General features: G+C 52.2%; 1 protein-coding gene across 1 annotated transcript in view; it reads left to right on the top strand.

The window, feature by feature from the left end:
- The window catches only part of LOC125715926 (stromal membrane-associated protein 1-like), a 37,968-nt gene extending 21,595 nt beyond the window's left edge, over nt 1–16,373 (top strand). The window contains 7 exon segments of the mRNA XM_048988009.1: nt 5,853–5,937; nt 7,048–7,151; nt 8,417–8,427; nt 12,871–13,070; nt 14,062–14,258; nt 14,260–14,373; nt 15,478–16,373. Of these exon segments, the coding sequence (XP_048843966.1) occupies nt 5,853–5,937; nt 7,048–7,151; nt 8,417–8,427; nt 12,871–13,070; nt 14,062–14,258; nt 14,260–14,373; nt 15,478–15,603 (837 nt within the window). The 3' untranslated portion in view covers nt 15,604–16,373.
- Nucleotides 16,374–17,633: the final 1,260 nt, after the last annotated feature.

Below are 17,633 nucleotides of genomic sequence, written 5' to 3'. Positions count from 1 at the left end.
GAAGGGAATAAGCAAATAAATGGCTTGTTTTTTCCTCCCCTTCTGTAAAACTCTTAGACCAGACTGGCCCCAGTTATACACTAGCCTGGTAATCGAAGGTGGAAAAAAATCATCTGAACTGGTTATGTCTCATCATGCATGGGGGCCCTGGAACATGCATAGAAAGCAGCGTCAGGTCCACTAATGCACAGGGACCCTAGAACATGTATGGAAAACTGGTACAGGTCCATTTGCATTCAGAAACCCTGGAACATGTATAGAAAGCTGGTATGGGTCCACAGAGGCACTGGGGACCCGGAACATGTATGGATAGCCAGTAAGCGGAACATGTATAGAAACCAGGTCCAGGATCATGCCTACATAAACCCAGTGTTTTTTTGAGGTATTTGTCTGCTGCTGGTTGAACAGATGCATGTTTTGTAACTGTGATATGTATTTAGAACTGAAAATTCTGAACAGAGCTGATATGTGTTTTTTGTTGGGGGGGGGGGGTACAAAGGGGGCATGAGGACAGTGTTGTAAAATCTCCTTGATTCAGTCCCCCCCCCACCTCTGAGTGATTAAAGCAGTAAATTGCACAGCTCCTCTGCTGCTGCGGGGCTGTTTCTCGTTCCCTCGGTAGCTTGTCTCCCATTTGAGCGTGAGCATGTGACCACCGGCTATCCCATGATCCTCTTGGATGATGCCCACCTTGTTCCGGCAGCTGGTGTTCTGCCTTCAGACCCCTAATGCAGGATTAATACGCCACGGGCGTTTAAGGTGCGGGGTGCCAGGTGAGGACCAGCCGCCGCGGATCGGCCTTTTCTCTTCTGCATGACAGCGCCCCTTATTCTCCCGACGAGCTTTTGTTCGTGGGCCGTCAGGGGGTAGGGGCTTTGATATCAGGGGCTAAGTGGATGTTTATCTCTATGGCTGTCACATTGGAGCGGGCCTGTTTGGCGTGCTCAGTGCTTCTGTCAGTTTGGAAATAGCACAGGCCTTTGTTAAAAGGGTGACACGATTGTTTGTGGATTTATTACTCCGCGCGCGTCTGCCCTGCTGAGCTTCGTCACCCTCGATAAATGGGGTTCTGGGGAATTGTAAGGCGCGCAGGCATCGGCTGCGTCTCAGGAACGTTCCCCGCCTAAAACGTGCCCCTCTGGTTACTATGGCGACATCCAGGGCGATGGTCTGCGGTCGGTCCCAGGAAGGTAACGTCGCCCTGGCCGATTTGCACCCTAGGCCTCGGAAGCCAGATGACGAGGGAGTGTGTGACAGCTTGGGGAGGTGTCCCTAACTCTACCCCTTCCCCAGCCTCACGACGTGTGTGCTGCTAATGATGCCTCACTCAATTCTGCAGTCTCTGGGGACAGTGTGTGGGTTTAAGATGGGGGGGGGGGACGTTACATGCGCCTGTGTGTTGGGGAGAGTGTCTGTGATGCCTCTCTGGTTCCGGTGTGGTTCTGCCAGGGGGTTGAGGTAGACCCCATGGAGTCTGAAAAGCCCCCAGCTCCCTCTACCTGGAGGCGGAGCCAGGTAGCTGGTGCTTGTTTGTCTGCCTGTATTTCTCTCTCTGGGCTTTTGGGACTGGACATTAGGGTCTCTGTGTATTTTCCTGTTCATAGGATTTGCTGGGGCAGCATTTTCTAGCTAGAAAATGCTGCAGGAAATGGCCGTTCATTTATGCCATAACCTTGCACGCTTAGTGACGGGGAGGAGTGTACACAGGGCTCAGAGCACAAGGCTCTCCATTCTGCTCAACGCCACGCCATAATGCCTTTTGTTTACACACTGTCTACAGCACTAGACTCTTCACTCAGCCAGTCTGCAGAGGCATAGCGATAGGACAGGCAGGGCAGCCAATTGCCTGGGGCCCTGAGCTGGTAGGGGGGCCCCGGGGGCAGCCGATCACATAGCATTTTGCAACGACAAATCTGCTTTATTCGGTGTATATTCTGTTTCTCACAAAAGTGAAAACAAAGGTATTATCTTTGCTGATATTATTAATTTTGACTTGCACTAAAATAACGATAATAAATTTACCAAATCAAGGGAGGGTGAATTGTGTTTTTTTTTTTTTTTTTGCCCATGGCCCCCAGTCCCTAATACTTCCTCTTCCAGTCAGTGGTGAGTGTGTGGTTTTGTGTGTGTGTCTTTATCCTTATGCAGTGTGGCATCTAATTTTTTATTCTACAAATTTCTCTCCGATGACACATCAGTCCTTAAAGGTGACACTGCGGCACTCATTCCCAGTACGTCAAAATAAAAGTCTCTGAAAGGAAGCGCGTAGTTTGCATTTTAGAAGCAGCAGGCTAATCAAAGAGGGCTTTATGTGTGCAAAGGGCTCCCCAGAGCCATTTTTTCTGTCAGGGGGACGTTTAGCAGCTAAACAGGTTTAACGTCTCTGAGCTCGGGGCTCTGGTTTAACAGGAGGTTCAGTCGTATCCCTGTGGGCTCCCGGCCCACTGGTATGCAGGCGCTAAATGCCGATGCCTAACCTTGAAGCTGAGGAGGCCTCCTTGATAATAGAATAAAAATGAGCGGTGAGCAGACTATAGGAAGAGAGTGATTTCGGGGTTCTTTTAGGGGAGAATGACGTGAGCATTTCCCACCTGACCTCTGAATCGCAGCCAGCCCAAGACACAAGCCGACTCGACGAGGCCGTAAAATCCGCCAGCGACTCGAGCGGCTCGTTGGATTCCAGCCTGCGTCCGGCGATGACCAAGGACAGAGTACAGCCGCCGGGTGTTTTTATGGTGTCGTCACGTGCGCGTTTGTGGGAAAGCGGCTCGGATCTCACTGGGCTGTGGGCCCGTCCCATTGGATTATAAAACCCTACGGCCAAATGTGCCCAAAGGCAACACTTAACAGTCGACCATTAGCAGGCTGTTCCAGTAGCTAATCCATTCAGGGTCGATCTGTTATTCTAATGACCTGCACTTTATGCAGAGTTTTCCACATTTGCATATCATGTGACCTGCTCTCTGCCTCTGCCTTTTGAAGGCCGTTATGGGCTGTTGTGATGTACGGTAATAGAGCTGCCGTTATTCGGCTGTTCCTGCATGCAGCATGCTAGCCTTGAATGTATTTATTTCCAGTGTCCTTAAAATTTCCAATTCGAAGCACATTATTGGTTAATGGGAAGCATCCTTTGCCAGTAACTTTGAACACCTCCACCTCGTGGAGGGAGCAGTAGTTGCGTGGGGGCCCCCCCAGTGCCGTCAGGGGGGTTAGGAGGCCCCACCATATGAATGCTGTTGTGTTACCTAATGGCTTTTTGGTGCCTTTGCGCCCGTTCGTTACTTTTTGCCGTCGTAGTTTGCTTGTTTGTCCTATGGCCCTCAAAGCAGCCTTATTCATCAAACGCGTATTCGGGGAAGCCACAGGTGGTTTATAAAGAGGTGAGAAATGCAGACACACAGGTGCACACACACACATACACACACACACACACAGGCACACACACATACACACACATACACACAGATCCGCACACACAGACACACACACACAGGCGACACGCTTTGATCTGTTGGCAGGTCATGTTCTGCAGATGGACAGGCAGGTGTGCGTTTGCCGCAGCTAGCCGTGTGTGTGTGTGTGTGTGTGTGTGTGTGTGTTGATATCATGTGGATCTTGTGTTCCCTTCCTGCCCCCGCCAAACCCGACCCCCCGACCCCCACACTCCTCTATGTTTCGCCTGGAGGTGAAATCAGTCGCTCAGTTCATCAGTCCAGACATCCTATCCTGGCGGGCTGGAGAGCACCCCCCCACCCCTATTCCTGGGAATAGCCTAGAATGAAAGTGGGGGGGGGGGCGCGGAGCCCACTGCAGTGTATGTCCTTCACTGCTCCACATTGCCCCCCCCCCAGGGTCTCGGGGGTCTAGAACAATGAAAAATAAATAGGCAAATAGTAAGCATCGGATGCCCCCCCCCCCCCGCCCCCCAGTACTCCTGCTTCCTAGCGGGACACTCTGACCGTGATGTAGCTACTCCACGCCCTCTGCTTGTCTTACTCCACCCTCCTGAGTCACGGTAACAGCGCACATGTGTACCTACCACTGGCTGCTCATTACAGGTCATTCTGCCTTGTTGCCTGGATGCCAAGTATGATACTGGCACTTGATTTATGGCCAAAAGCATCGCAGAGCCCCCACCGAAGGCTCTTTCAGACCCTCTCCCCTCCTCCACAAATACCTCTGAATTGGCCATCATGAAGTCACAAGTGGAGCAGGTGACACTGACCTCTGCCTTCGTCTGTCATTGTTGAGGGGGCTTTCCTTTTTCCCCATAACATCTTTTCTGACCTTTGAAGCACCGAGCACACCCATTCTCTCTTGGGGCCAGTGGCTGGGGGGGGCATAAAATGTCTGGAAATGGCACGTTGGCCCACTCGGTTGCCATGGTTTCGTCATCAGTGGTGCGCCTCTGCTCTCCCCCGGCGTAGTTAATGACCGAGCGAGATAGTGGGGTGGGGGGGGGGGGGGGGGGGGGGCTGTCCTTTAGTTAGCCTGATGGGCCGGGGCTTGCCTGTTTGTTCCGAGAGCCATCGCTGGCCAGCCTCGTTACTTAAAGGTTATGAGTGTGATTAGCATCATCATTAGCGTTAGTGTTAAATGCGAGCCCGGGCTGACACCACATTAGCCTGTTAGCGGGGAGGTATCAATGAGAGAGACCAGAGAGATTCGGTTCCCAGCGCTCCTGTCGCATTAGTAAGAAGCAGGCTAGTGATTATCGCCATGAGCTAATGAGCGGTCAGCGTGCCGCCCAGACAGCGGCCCGGCGAGGCCCTGAAGCCAAGCGGCCCGGCGCCGCCGCGTCAGTCTCCTGCTCTCTGTCCTTTTACACCAGAGCATGTCATTTTTGCCCCGAAGGGCTGCTTTTTAATTTGTGTCTTTGTGGCTTTTTTGCTGAGCTGGGGAGGGAGGGGGGTGGACTGTGGCCTAAGGGTGAGATGGAGATCAGTGTGTATGTGTGTGCGTGCGTACGTACGTGTGTGTGCGTGTGTGCGAACGGGTATACAGAGTGTCCGCATAACGTGATAAATATCTATTTCATAAAAATCGGTGACTGCTATGAAAAAACTAAAAATGCAAAAACTCTTGTAATTTCCTTAGTTATTAGGGCTGGGTGGGGGTTAAGGTTGTCATAGTTAGCGTTAGCATTTTTCCCATAGAAATGAACGAGCGGTCCCCATAAGGATAGGTATACCCAACGTGTGTGTGTGTGTGTGTGTGTGTGTGTGTGTCTGTGTGTGTGTGTCTGTGTGTGTGTGTGTGTGTCTGTGTGTCTGCTAACGGGAGGATACTGTCTGCTGGGACATTGCTCATCCCGGTTTGTTTGTCTGCCTGCCGCAGCTCGGGGTTCAGGGCTCACTGCCGGTTCGGCCCCCGTGCTGCTCTATCTCATGCTGCCCCATCGTGCTCTGGCCCCCATAAACCGCACTAAAAGCACTCTGCTCTGCGGCATTGGCCCCAGTTTGGCCGGACCTGTTTTCAGGTACAAGGAATAAGGAACAAGGAAGTCTGCAGTTCTGTGAAATTCTTTTCTTCATGTCTGTCATCATTTTGTCATTGAACTGTAAACGCACCAGATCCCTGACATCATTTCTCCCCATTATTGGTATCTCTGGGAACTTACGGTGACCATAAGTGTATGTGGGTAGGTGAGTGGGAGGGCGTATGTGTAGATCCCCTCCATATAGTCATTTTAACCGCTGCTATTTTAACTGCTGTGTTATTATTATTTTATTTATCTTGTAATGTCTCTGTTACTTTTCTTGCATTTTTGTGGTCTGTCAGTTAATTTCGTTGTCCAGGCAACTGAACAATGACAATAAAAATCTTGAACTTGAACTTTCTCTCTCGCTCAGGCCCAGAAGAAGGATGAGGGCCAGCGGGAGGCCCGAGGCAGCCCCGCCCGGAGGCCTGAGCCCGCTGTCGACCTGCTTGGCCTGGGTGAGGCGCCAGAAAGCGCGACCGAGGGGGATCAGGAAGCAATCGAGTGTGGGATGGGGGTGGCGTCTCCATATGGCAGCGTGGGACCTGCAGGGGGCGCTCCGGTTTGGAGCTGGGGAGGCAGGTTGCCAGTTTAATGCCTGCTGCTGAAGTGTTATGGGATCGTTTTTCACGGCCTAAAACAGCGTCTGGGAGCCGCTCAGGTGGGGTGGGGGAGCCGCTCAGGTGGTGCTTTGATAAAGTGGGTCGGTGGGCTCCAGAGGTTGTTTGTTCATTTTGGGGCAGGGTTCTGAGGCGAGGGCGGAGGCTAGGGAGGGTTGAACTCTGGAGTGACCAGAAGGACAGTGGGGACCCCCGGCCTCTCACGCTCACACAGTGGGGACCCCCGGCCTCTCACGCTCACACAGTGGGGACCCCCGGCCTCTCACGCTCACACAGTGGACAGATATGAGGCGATTGGGGGAATGGATCCCAGAAGGGGCGTGTCATCGCAGGGGCTGTGTGCTGTAATAGGACACGCTGCTGCAGCCAGGCTCCGCACGCTGCCACATTCATTCAGATGCTTTTAAAAGTGCTGACACACATCTTTGGATTGCCTGACCTGTACCGGTCAGCCTCTGTTTTTATTTCAGTGAGTCAAGCTGCCGGTTATAATGAGTGACGGAGAAAACGGCAGGGAAATTGGCATGTAAATTAGCGCATTTAGCCTCACAGGGCTGTATATATATTGCTGTCTGGACTGCTGTCTCCCCCCCCCCCCCCGCCCCCCGTTATGCTGTTAATGGCACCGTTTCCCACTTCCCTGTTACTCCCGGCATGCTCACTAATCTGCCCTTTCGGTCCCCCGTCGCGTGTCCTGCCTCCATCTGTGTGCCACGCCTCAGCCGTGTGCTTTGCATGCCACCTCCAGCCTCCGATTGCAGCCATCTGAACAGATGGGGCCCCCGCTGCGCGGTGGGGGGGCGTGGCCTGACTCAGCGGAATCGAAGTCCTGGCCTGCCAGTGGCTGGCGGGCAGGAGTGAGCGTGGTACCGCCACCCCCGCACGCGAGCTCTCCTCTCGCCTCCTCACGCCGCCGTTCCTTACGCCCCCCCCCCCTCTCCCCTGCAGACGCCCCCGTGGTCAGTGCTGGCAGCGGCTCGGCCGGTGTAGCTCCGCTCAGCGACGACCTGGACATCTTTGGGCCCATGGTGTCCAACCCACTGCCATCCTCCGCCGCACAGGTGATCCGCCGCCCTCTGCTCTCTCTGCCTCCTCCATCTCTCCTTCTGTTACACAGCTCATTCTTTCTCTCTCCTTTTCCTCTTTTCTCTCTCTGCTCTTAGTTCTCTCTCTTTGCTGTCTTCTATTTTCTCTGCTCTCTTTCATTGCTCTTTGGTCCATTATCTCCTCTCCCCTCTCTCTCTCTGTTGTTCTCTTTTTCCTCTGTTCTCTTTCCCTTCTGTCTTCCCCTCTGCCTCCCCCCACCTCGGCTCTCTACACCCACCAGTTCTCCATTTACCTTTTGTCCTGCAGTCCTCTTCCCTCCTTTTCTCATCTACACCTCCCACTCTCTCCTCTGTACCTCTATACAGCTCTCCATAACTGTCCATGGCCAACTATGAACGCCATTTAGTCACTTACAGTCACTCCCCACCTGTCCTGGCTTCATCCTGACCCTAAGTGTCGCTCTGGCTGCCTTTCAGACAGAGGGAGTAGTTCATCATGCAGGTCTGTCACTCCCGGTCAGCGGCAGTCATGCCCCGTTCCCCTAGCGGCCGACGATCTTAGATCGGCTCGTCTTGTCTGGCCCAGCCAAAAGCTCCTTCGAGAGCGGGAAAGGTCATGCCTCCGACATAACTGTCTGACTGGCCGTATTTACCCTTCTGGCACGCTTTGGTCGAGCCGCAGCTGTTGAGGGTGCCCTGCGCTCCTTAAGTGACGTTTTGCACGCTGTTTGCCCACCCCACCGCGTTTCGGCGTACCGCAAGAGCCAAAACAGGGTCCATCTGCGTTCGGGCATGATGCCGCCGCGCCGCAGCCTCACGGGACTCCTCCTTTCACAACAACTTTGGCCAATGGAGGCCTAGGGGGTGTGGCAGGGGTCATCCAGCTCGTCTCCCAAGTCCTTCCGGAAGCTGGGATTGGGGATTAGTCAACAGCTTGCACCCGGGCATCTTCCACGTGAAGCGATGTTTTATTCATGAGCACGGAAAGCTTCTGCCTGCGCGAGATATCCCGCTAGAGCCAGTCGGCTCCCGGTGTGGAAACGCAGGTCTGCTTGTGTGGTGGGGGGGGGGGGGCAGCAGGCCTCTTATCTCCACTCCGGCAGATGACATCATGCGCCGAGGGCTCGACTAAGCCAGCGTCTGAAAGACGCCGCTAAAATCACCCCCAGTCTTTCTCCACTGCATTACCGTGCTACGGTGGTCAAACCGCTGCACTAACATCAATGCCCGTCATCCTCGGTAAATTATATAGCTGCCTGAATTTAGAGTAGGCTAACACTCAGTGTTGTATAAATGATATTAAATATGGTGGAAGCAAAGTGTGGACGGTTAGCACTATGACCAAAAAAGGTTGTTGTTTTAGTTGGTCAGCTACACGTAAATTCTGCTCTCCTTCATCAAAGGGCTTCTTTAAGTTTGAAGTTAGCATCAGCTGCTCTGTCTGCCATGCTGTTGCAAAGCCTCTAGCTGAGCTTGAACACGCACAGCTTAGTTAGCAGGCGAAATAGCAAACTAGTCTGCTAAAAATCATCCATCCATCCATTTTCCATACCACTTATCCTTCTGGGTCGTGGGGAGTCTGGAGCCTATTCCGGAAGCAATGGGCATGAGGCGGGGAACAACCCAGGATGGTGGGCCAGCTCTGCTAAGAATCACTGAACATGAAAATTAAATAAACTCAGAACTTAATGATAACTTTATTTACAATATATACAAATGTCAATAGTGAACAGCGACATTCAAAACGATAAACTGCCAGTCTAGGTTGCATTAAATTGCTTCTATGCCCCCGCATGTGACAGAATGAATGAATACTGTGAGCCAACATCGCCAACAGCATGTGCAGCCTGGCGAGCGTTAATGTTATTGGTAGTTCATCCTGTCTTGTTGAGACGTCTCCCAATCACCATGCAGGGAAGCCTGGCTTCCAGGCGAGTCTAAATATCTGACTGCAAGACAGACTGCAATCTGTCCAATCAGTGTTGCTAAGCTAAAAACTATGTTGCTCTTAGACTCCCAGTGAAGCACAGCGTCCGTTCAGGTTTCGAAAACACGTAATCGGAGCATCTTCACCAATAAGCTTTTGTCTGTCCTCCATTTAGGAAAAGCATATATGAAACTCTTCTGTAGGCTTCCAGGGAAGCACAGCATCAGTGGGCATCTATAGGCTCTATTTATCCTGGTCTAAAGGTGAAGGTAACTCCTGTGAAACGATCAATGGTGTTGTTCGATTAGTAAGATAGATTACACATTTAATCTCAAAGTAAAATGAATTTACACTGACGCATTGAATAATTCAATATTTTTGGAAAATTTTACAGAGGAAGCCATTCTTCCTCTGTAATCTTAGAACAGTCACTTGCGAAATAGAGAATATGAGAATACTGTTAAATATGTTACTATATTAAATATGAATACTGTTAAATATGTCTGTTAAAGCCACAGCAGTGGACAAGCTGTTGTTCTGAATGGCCAAGGATCGCTGACAGGATCAGTTTGCGTTCGTTGGTTGCATCTTCGCATAAATGGTGTGCCGGCCCTTTAAGATGTGCCCATTCTCTCCACACCCTTCGCTACCTTGTACCCTGACTCATCCGGCATCTGCGCCGGCAAGGGTCGTGTTGGGAACCGCCGGAGCAGGTGTTGATTGCAAAGGTTTTAAATAGAGCTGTTTAGCCAAGTAATGAGGTACCTAAGATATCATGATGAGAAGAGCATCGATTGTATGCTTTCTAGATACTTGTCTGTGTGGAGATGGGAGGGTGGTAGGCAGAGAGTTCGGCAGCTATGGTTCAGCTCTTTTGGGTTGTACACCTTGTTTTTTTGAGTTAAACATCAAGCTGCATATTTGTTTCTATGGTGTACCTATCAGACCATAGGGTGTCAAATAAAATCACTCTCTTCCTTCAAACACTGTGTCCTCTGGATCCTTTTGAGGTAATGAAAAGCCAGGGTCTGATCGTCCATGTACTCCATGCCTCCTTGATTTCTGTATCTGCCGATCCTAAACCCTACCTGCGTATCCACGGGTTTGAGACACTACGGTGAACCAGGCAGATAACCCACCTGGGCTCTTGTTGTTTTTCAAATCCACTCGGGTATGATTCAATTTCAATTCAGTTTTACATTATGTCGTCTCAAAGCGCTTTACATTTCCCCTGTCCAAAGTCCCCAGTGAGCAAGCCAGAGGTGACAGTGGCAAGGAAAAACTCCTTAGATGGAAGAAATCTTGGGAGGAGCCAGACTCAAAGGGGGAGCTCAACCTCCAGGGGCTGGCAGAGGAAGTCAAACGAGCAAGATGCCAAAGTCCCAATTCACACTGTCCAAATCTTAATCTCAAACGGGGGAGGGAGGCAGGCAGATGATGGCAGGCAGGTGCTGGTGCTGCTTCTGATGGCAGGATGAACAGTGGTACAGCAGCAGGGTAGGAAGGAGAGACGTCACAGGGAGAAGGGTGAGCAGGCCGGGAAGGACGTCACAGGTAGTGGAGACGTCACAGGCAGAAGGGCGAGCAGGCCGGGAAGGACGTCACAGGTAGTGGAGACGTCACAGGCAGAAGGGCGAGCAGGCCGGGAAGGACGTCACAGGTAGTGGAGACGTCACAGGCAGAAGGGCGAGCAGGCCGGGAAGGACGTCACAGGTAGTGGAGACGTCACAGGCAGAAGGGTGAGCAGGCCGCGAAGGACGTCACAGGTAGTGGAGACGTCACAGGCAGAAGGGCGAGCAGGCCGGGAAGGACGTCACAGGTAGTGGAGACGTCACAGGCAGAAGGGTGAGCAGGCCGGGAAGGACGTCACAGGTAGTGGAGACGTCACAGGCAGAAGGGCGAGTCTGTGAGTCTCTTAAGCAGTCAGAGAGGAGGATGCCTGTTGGGGAGGAACATGGTCTCTCTTATAAAATCATTTTGTAGGAGGAAATATTTTTGAGAAGCGAAGTATAACTTCTAAGAACTAAATCAAGGTCCCTTCATCTCTGCACCCCCCCCCCCCGCCCGAAAAAGAACTGTGTTGTCTACTAATGGAAGACGGCCAGAATCATTGTAACTTTCACAATGCTCACTGCTCACTCCAAATATAGATTTTTGATATGCATGACACTAGCGTGCCATTACACACCAGCATGTGTGCTTTGCACTACTTACGTAGGTTTTTCTGGGGGGTCTGGACACACGATAAATCACAGAAATTTTACTGCATTTACTGTCGGAAAAGACGTTCAGATATTTGTGTTTCCTTTGCCGTTACAGGATTGAGGTTTTAGATTGAAGCAGATTCTGTCTTGGTGGCCTTCAGGGCTGAAGGAATTCTTTAGCAAAGGCCTTTGTGTGAGCATGGAGGGTCTGTGTTTGGGGTGACGCGAGGCTCTCAGGTAGCCATAGGCAGAGAATGTGCAGCGAGGGTTTTGGCTGAGGCCGTGCCAGGCCACCTCCCCCACTGCTCGCGATGTCACGGAATCGCTGTCATCTCCCCCCTGCCATGGTATTTACTTCAGAAGTGGTGCCTCTCAGCCTTTCCCACTTTGTAATCCTCAGCCTCACGCAAATATGTCATGGTGCGGAGACGCGGACGCGAGCTGACGGAGAGCCCCCAGACCTGCCGCGAGTCGCACGGCGGACAATAGAGCAATGAGCCGCTGCTCACCGGCGAGACGGCTGCCGTCTGGCAGATTAAACCGGAGCCCGTGTGGATCTCAGGCGGGACCCTCCTTAAGCAGGAGCACAGCCGGCGTGCAGGGAGCATCATCGCCATGATATTCACCACGTTCAAAATGCCGCCATGTCGCCGAGCCGCGAAAACTGCCTCTGAAGCTCCTTCCATTGCGGTGCAGTCTGGGTTTTCTGGCTCCCCTCCCACCTTCGCTCCCCCCCCCCCTGCCTCCCCACCCTTTATCACGCGCGGTACCCCCGCTGACAGCCAGGTGTGGGGCTGCATGCTAACAGGCAGCCTGCCAATCTGGCGTCCATCTAAATGGAACGACAGCAGGTCCCATCCCGCCCCCCCCTCACTCACCCATCTCCCATCAGCCTGTGAGCTGGGGGGGTGGGGGGTGGTGCAGCCATGTAAGAGGACTCTGGAAGGACTTATTCTCCCCATGCTGTCCATCACCCACCCCCACCCTCACAGACGTACCCGCTCAGCCATCATCCTCGTCGGGACTGATGGGGACAGAAGCCACCCGTGTCCAGTGTCAGGCTGCCAGTCTTACTGTGTGTTTTCCTGAAGATAATAGGATTAGTGTTACTTCTTAGGGCCTCCGACGTGGGGGCAGCGCGTCATAAGTAAGGCTTATTAGTGCGTATTAATGGTTGAGCGCACGCAGCCTGGGATCGGCAGAGTACTTCTGGGTGCACCATCCTAATGAGGTTTCCTGCATCTGAGTCGTGGCGGGGATGCTCCCTATGGTACTGGGAGTGTCGGAGTTCGGTGGGTTTAGGTCCCGGTGATTTAGAGCACTGCCTCACTGAAGAGCAGCTGCAGCAGACCGAGGGATTCGTGACGGGGTCAGCGATGGCGGGGAGTCCAGGCGGCGACCTTCTCCAACCTCCATGTAGCCGTGATCCCTGTTATTCACCCAAGTGTGGGTTGGTTTAATTTGCTATTACATGCAGCCTCCTGCAGGAAGCTCCAGGTTGTGTGCATCCCACCGGCTGACTTGTGAGCGGGTCGCCGGATTCACCCCTGCCAGCGGCAGGTTTCCGACTGAGCGCTGTCCCTGTCACCAGCAGGGCGGCAGCAGCACGGCAGCTTCGGGGGGCGACGTCGGCACCTGGAGCGGGAGGCTCAGGCCCAGCCCAGGGGGACCTGGACCTGTTTGGTGAGAGAGGCAGCAAGGCAGAGGACACCAGCAAGAAGCCACTCTCCAAGGACTCCATCCTGTCCCTGTACAGCAGCGGTGGTGGTGGAATGTCCCAGCAACCGGCCCCAGGTATCCAGCTGCTCCTCGGATTTCTGGGGGCTTGTGGGTCTGGCAAATATGTGGGTGGGGCTTGTGGGTGTGACCTGTGGGTGTGGCACATGCTATGTAGGTGGGGCTTGTGGGTGTGGCATGTGATATGTAGGCGGGGCTTGTGGGTGTGGCATGTGATATGTAGGCGGGGCTTGTGGGTGTGGCCCGTGTGGGTGGGGCTTGTGGGTGTGGCACGTGATATGTAGGCGGGGCTTGTGGGTGTGGCACGTGATATGTGGGCGGGGCTTGTGGGTGTGGCACGTGGTGTGTGTGTGGGTGGGGCTTGTGGGTGTGGCACGTGATGTATGAGCGTGGTCTGTCCACGCTTCAGCTGGAATACACACCGTGCCTGCAGCCGGCTTTAATCACATGGGACTTGTCTCAGTATTAATGAATGTCAGCCGTTTGACAAAAAGGCTGTTTTATCTTCGGCGGGCTGTCATTAGGAAGGACTCATTTCTGCCTGGTTGAGGACAGCAAGTATTTCAGTGGCTTGCGTTTGAGCCCTGGTTCAGTTTGATGGGATTTAGGCTTGTTAGGAGTCTTTACCTTTAACGTCACTTTTAATAGACATTTTCATAGATGTACCGTTCAAGCCGTCCCAGATTCTTGTTAATTTGTTTTTTTTTTAACCTCCCTTATTTAGTCCCAATTGTCATTTTTCCCAGCATGCCTGGCTTTATTATGCTTCCCAAAAAAGGCAAAACACAGTAATTACGCTGACACTGAAAGTCAGAAAAATTGTGCTTTGCCTTGGTTTTAGTGTGGATTTTGTCGTACTGTAATTATCACTCTTTCTTCGACACCAAGTCCAGTTAAGCTAAGATATTTTGTCCCAAGATAAATTGGAGACTCAGTTTTGTTCATAACTCAGTTTTGATGAAAGTCGTGATGTCTGTGTTCTGGGGGGCAGCGAGGGCAGCTATGTATAGATATTACAATGTGTTTCTGTGCGTTTTGACCCCCCAAGCTGCCATGTATATGGGAGCCTCCCAGATGCAGTTCCCCCCCCAGCCCGCTGCAACCTTCCAGGGCTACGCCACCATGGGTGGGGCAGTGCCGGCCAGCTCGATGATGGGGGCTATGGTGGGCCAGAACACAGGCATGATGGTCAGCATGGCGATGCCCAATGGCTTCATGGGGAGTGTTCCAGGCGGGGGTGACGAGCACGGCGCCGGGCATGATGCCACCACAGGGGGGCGCTGCGCCAACTGGAGCGGTGCCCGCCCAGAACATGTATGCCATGCAGCCCGGCCAGCAGGGACAGTGGAACATGGGCCAGGTGAGAACACCATTTTCCCAGCCCGAGGCGACGGGAGGCTCTAGCAGCACTAATATTTATTCAACATGGTTGTACCAATAATGTTTGTCCTAGTGGCTCTAACTGGAAAGATGCCTCCTATCTGAACTAATCAAGAGCACATCAGTTATACTGGTGAATTGATCCTGCTGTGATTGTTTTCATATTTTACGTTAAATTGGTTTTTTTTTGCGTGTGTTGAGTCATGCATGCAGAGTGACACGCCTTAATGTGGGATCCACGTGGAGTCAACGATTGGCTGGCTGTGTTTGCTCTCTCTGCATTTGTGTGACAGCCGGGCGCTAAAGTCATTAGCGACTCTGAGGGCAGCAGCTTAGGAATATACCACGGAGTTTGGGGTGGGGGGGGGTGTCCCAGCAGCTTTGGAATGTACCATGGAGTGAAGAGGGGTGTCCCTGCAGTGTGTCTGTAAATGATTGTGTGTGTCTGTAGGGGGCTATGTGCCTGTGTTTGTGGGTGTCTGTGGGTGACTGTGTGCCTGTGTTTGTGGGTGTCTGTGCCTGTGTTTGTGGGTGTCTGTGGGTGACTGTGTGCCTATGTTTGTGGGTGTCTGTGTCTGTGGGTGACTGTGTGCCTGTGTTTGTGGGTCTCTGTGGCTGTGGGTGAGTGCCTGCTCAGGTGCGGTGTGGAAATTTCCAATTTTGTATGAACCTGGAAATAGCGAAACGTTTGATTTGTTGTCAGGTTTCATCTGTTTTTCAATTTTGTAGGGGTTAGCAATCATTAAATGCACTGACAGGTTGAAAGAGAGATAAATAGACAAATGTTTCTGTCTGTCTGTGTGTCAGAGAGAGAGAGAGAGAGAGAGAGAGAGAGAGAGAGAGAGAGAGAGAGAGAGAGAGAGAAAGAGAGAAAGAGGAAGTATTTGGTAATACTCTGGCCCCAGCATCCTGACTGCTGCGTGTGTGTGTCTGTGTGTGATGACGCATTAGTGATCCTGAGCGCTGTATCTGTTTGCCTGTGTTTATGTGTGTGTGTGTGACAGGGAGACGATGATGATGCCGATGCATTAGTGTATCTCTGGCCCCCGCATCCTGAGCGCCTGCCGTCTGTTTTCTGTCTCAGGTGAACCAGCAGATGTCTGGCATGAGCCTGAATGGAGTGGGGGGAGGGGCCGTGAGCTTCGGACAGCCACCTGCCTGGACCGCCCCCCCCCCAGGCCAGACCCTCAGTACACAGCTGTGGAAGTGATGGAGGCGGCCGGCGGGGGGGTGTCCGTCCCGTCTCAACCTACCTTTCCTTCTGCTCCCCCCAAGCTGAATCCGTCCTGCCCGACTGGAGTGCGTCCGTCTCCATCAAGAGGCCAGAATTAAGTTGCACCCCCCCCGCCCCCCCCCGACAGCTGCATACATCTTACCTACAAACTTTTTTCTGAAATCTTTTTTAAACCTATTGCTGGACCAATTATACGGGCGTCTAATGTATCATCACCAATCCAATAGTGAATAATAGTATTTAAATGGAAGCGATGTGCTAATGTTTGACTTCCTGTCCCGCGTGTGTGACTTCCTGTATACAAACTATCCCTTAGAATATATTGTGTGAGAAAATGTGCTGTACATTTTACGTGTTACCAGGAGCAAAGACACGCCCACATATCCCCAGGCCTTTGTCACGAAACACTGTCCCATCAGCGGAAACACGCTGCTCATCGTGTGGTATTTATTGTACATAGAGTAGAAGAATATGAGATGTTATGTAATCTGTGTTGGGCTGAAATGATGGTATGGACAACCTGGGAGAGTGGAGAGGAAAACCCAAGAAACGGATGAAACTAGAGATGAACATTTATCAGTGGTCGCTGCTGAGCAACTGCCATCGCGGTACACAGGACATCAGTGTGGCGGTGCGAGAAGCACGGCTCGTCCTCCATGTTCATTTCTGTGATGTGTTTACATTTTTTCTGGTGCTTAGTAGCGATGGAACATCTTCTCATGCATTAAACAGCGAACAGCCATAAATGACAGTCTGATCTATGTTTCTCTTTTGTTTAATTACTCGCTGCATACATAAATAGTACACAGTTCTGCTGCAATTTGCCATTTTTTTTCCATTTTCGAAAGATGGTCCTTTTCGACAAAGATGGCCGTCACTGCTCACACTGCATCGCTTCTCCTGGTGGACGAGACTGAAGGGCCGTAGCAGAAAGGCCAAGTTTTCTTCCTCTTGGGTATTGTCAGGGTAACGGGAGCAGCCTGTCTTTTTGGGGCCAGCAGAGGGCAGGTCCTTCGCAAAGGGGCGGAGTCCTCAGTCCCGGGAACTTTGGGCCAGTTGAAGGCGGGGCCACCTTGCCCCCGCCCCTCTTGGCCTACCCGACCCTTCAGACCTCAATCACGATGGAGTCCGTCTGCTTTTTGGGCTCGTTCATCAGGTTCACCTTCTCGGTGCGAGTGTGCCACACGAGCACCTGAGGGCAGAGCAGAGGAAAGGGAGGGGTCAGTATCCAATACATTTTTACACGGCGACGAAGTGGTCCATCGGCTACAACCTCGATGAATGCCGGTCCTGCGTGGCTCTGTTTAACCTCAGAAAATTGTAAGAGCAAACGTCCACTTTTCAATAAAATTACTGCATGTTCCAGTCAACAGTGCCACTGACTCCGATATAATATTTCCTGTCCTTTCAGAGGTCTTTAAAAACTGCACAAAAAAAAACAAATCAGTGCTGAAACTTTTTTAAAGCATGTCTTATAATATCTTTCTAGAAAATCCTATTTCGCTCTTTCAATCAGGCACAAAGCGGCCCCGCTGGACGCCTATGGAGAGGCTTAGGCCCCCATCCCCAGGGTGTCAGCCTAATTTGAAATGGCACTTTACAGTCCGCCTCCTGAGGCCGCCCGTCGGCTCGCCGTGGCCGGCTTCCGGGACTGGACCGTATCCAGGCAAGGCTGAATTTGTAACGGAGGACTTGGGCAGACACAGTCGAGCGATTACCATCTAACTATGCCGTGGCTGGGCGCTTAAATGGACCTGACTCTGTGACCCCAAACTACACCGGCCAGAATAGCGGAAAACTGTAAAAAGAGCATTAGGGAAGCATCTTGCTGGTTGCCATGGGGAGCAGATGACCCCCTGTATGTGGATCCGGATAACTGTAGCCTAGAATGCTTTTTTATTGTAACTGTGTTACTTTCACGCCCTCAGGGAGACCCCTAGGACCCCCCCAAACCCCCCCCCCCCCCCCCCCCCGTCCACACGAGCTCCCTGTCCTGATTACCTGCT

Source organism: Brienomyrus brachyistius, chromosome 20 (genome assembly GCF_023856365.1).
Source record: "Brienomyrus brachyistius isolate T26 chromosome 20, BBRACH_0.4, whole genome shotgun sequence".
Lineage (NCBI taxonomy): Eukaryota > Metazoa > Chordata > Actinopteri > Osteoglossiformes > Mormyridae > Brienomyrus > Brienomyrus brachyistius.
Note: the sequence above shows the minus strand (reverse complement) of the source record. Positions and strands in the feature narration are given on the sequence as shown.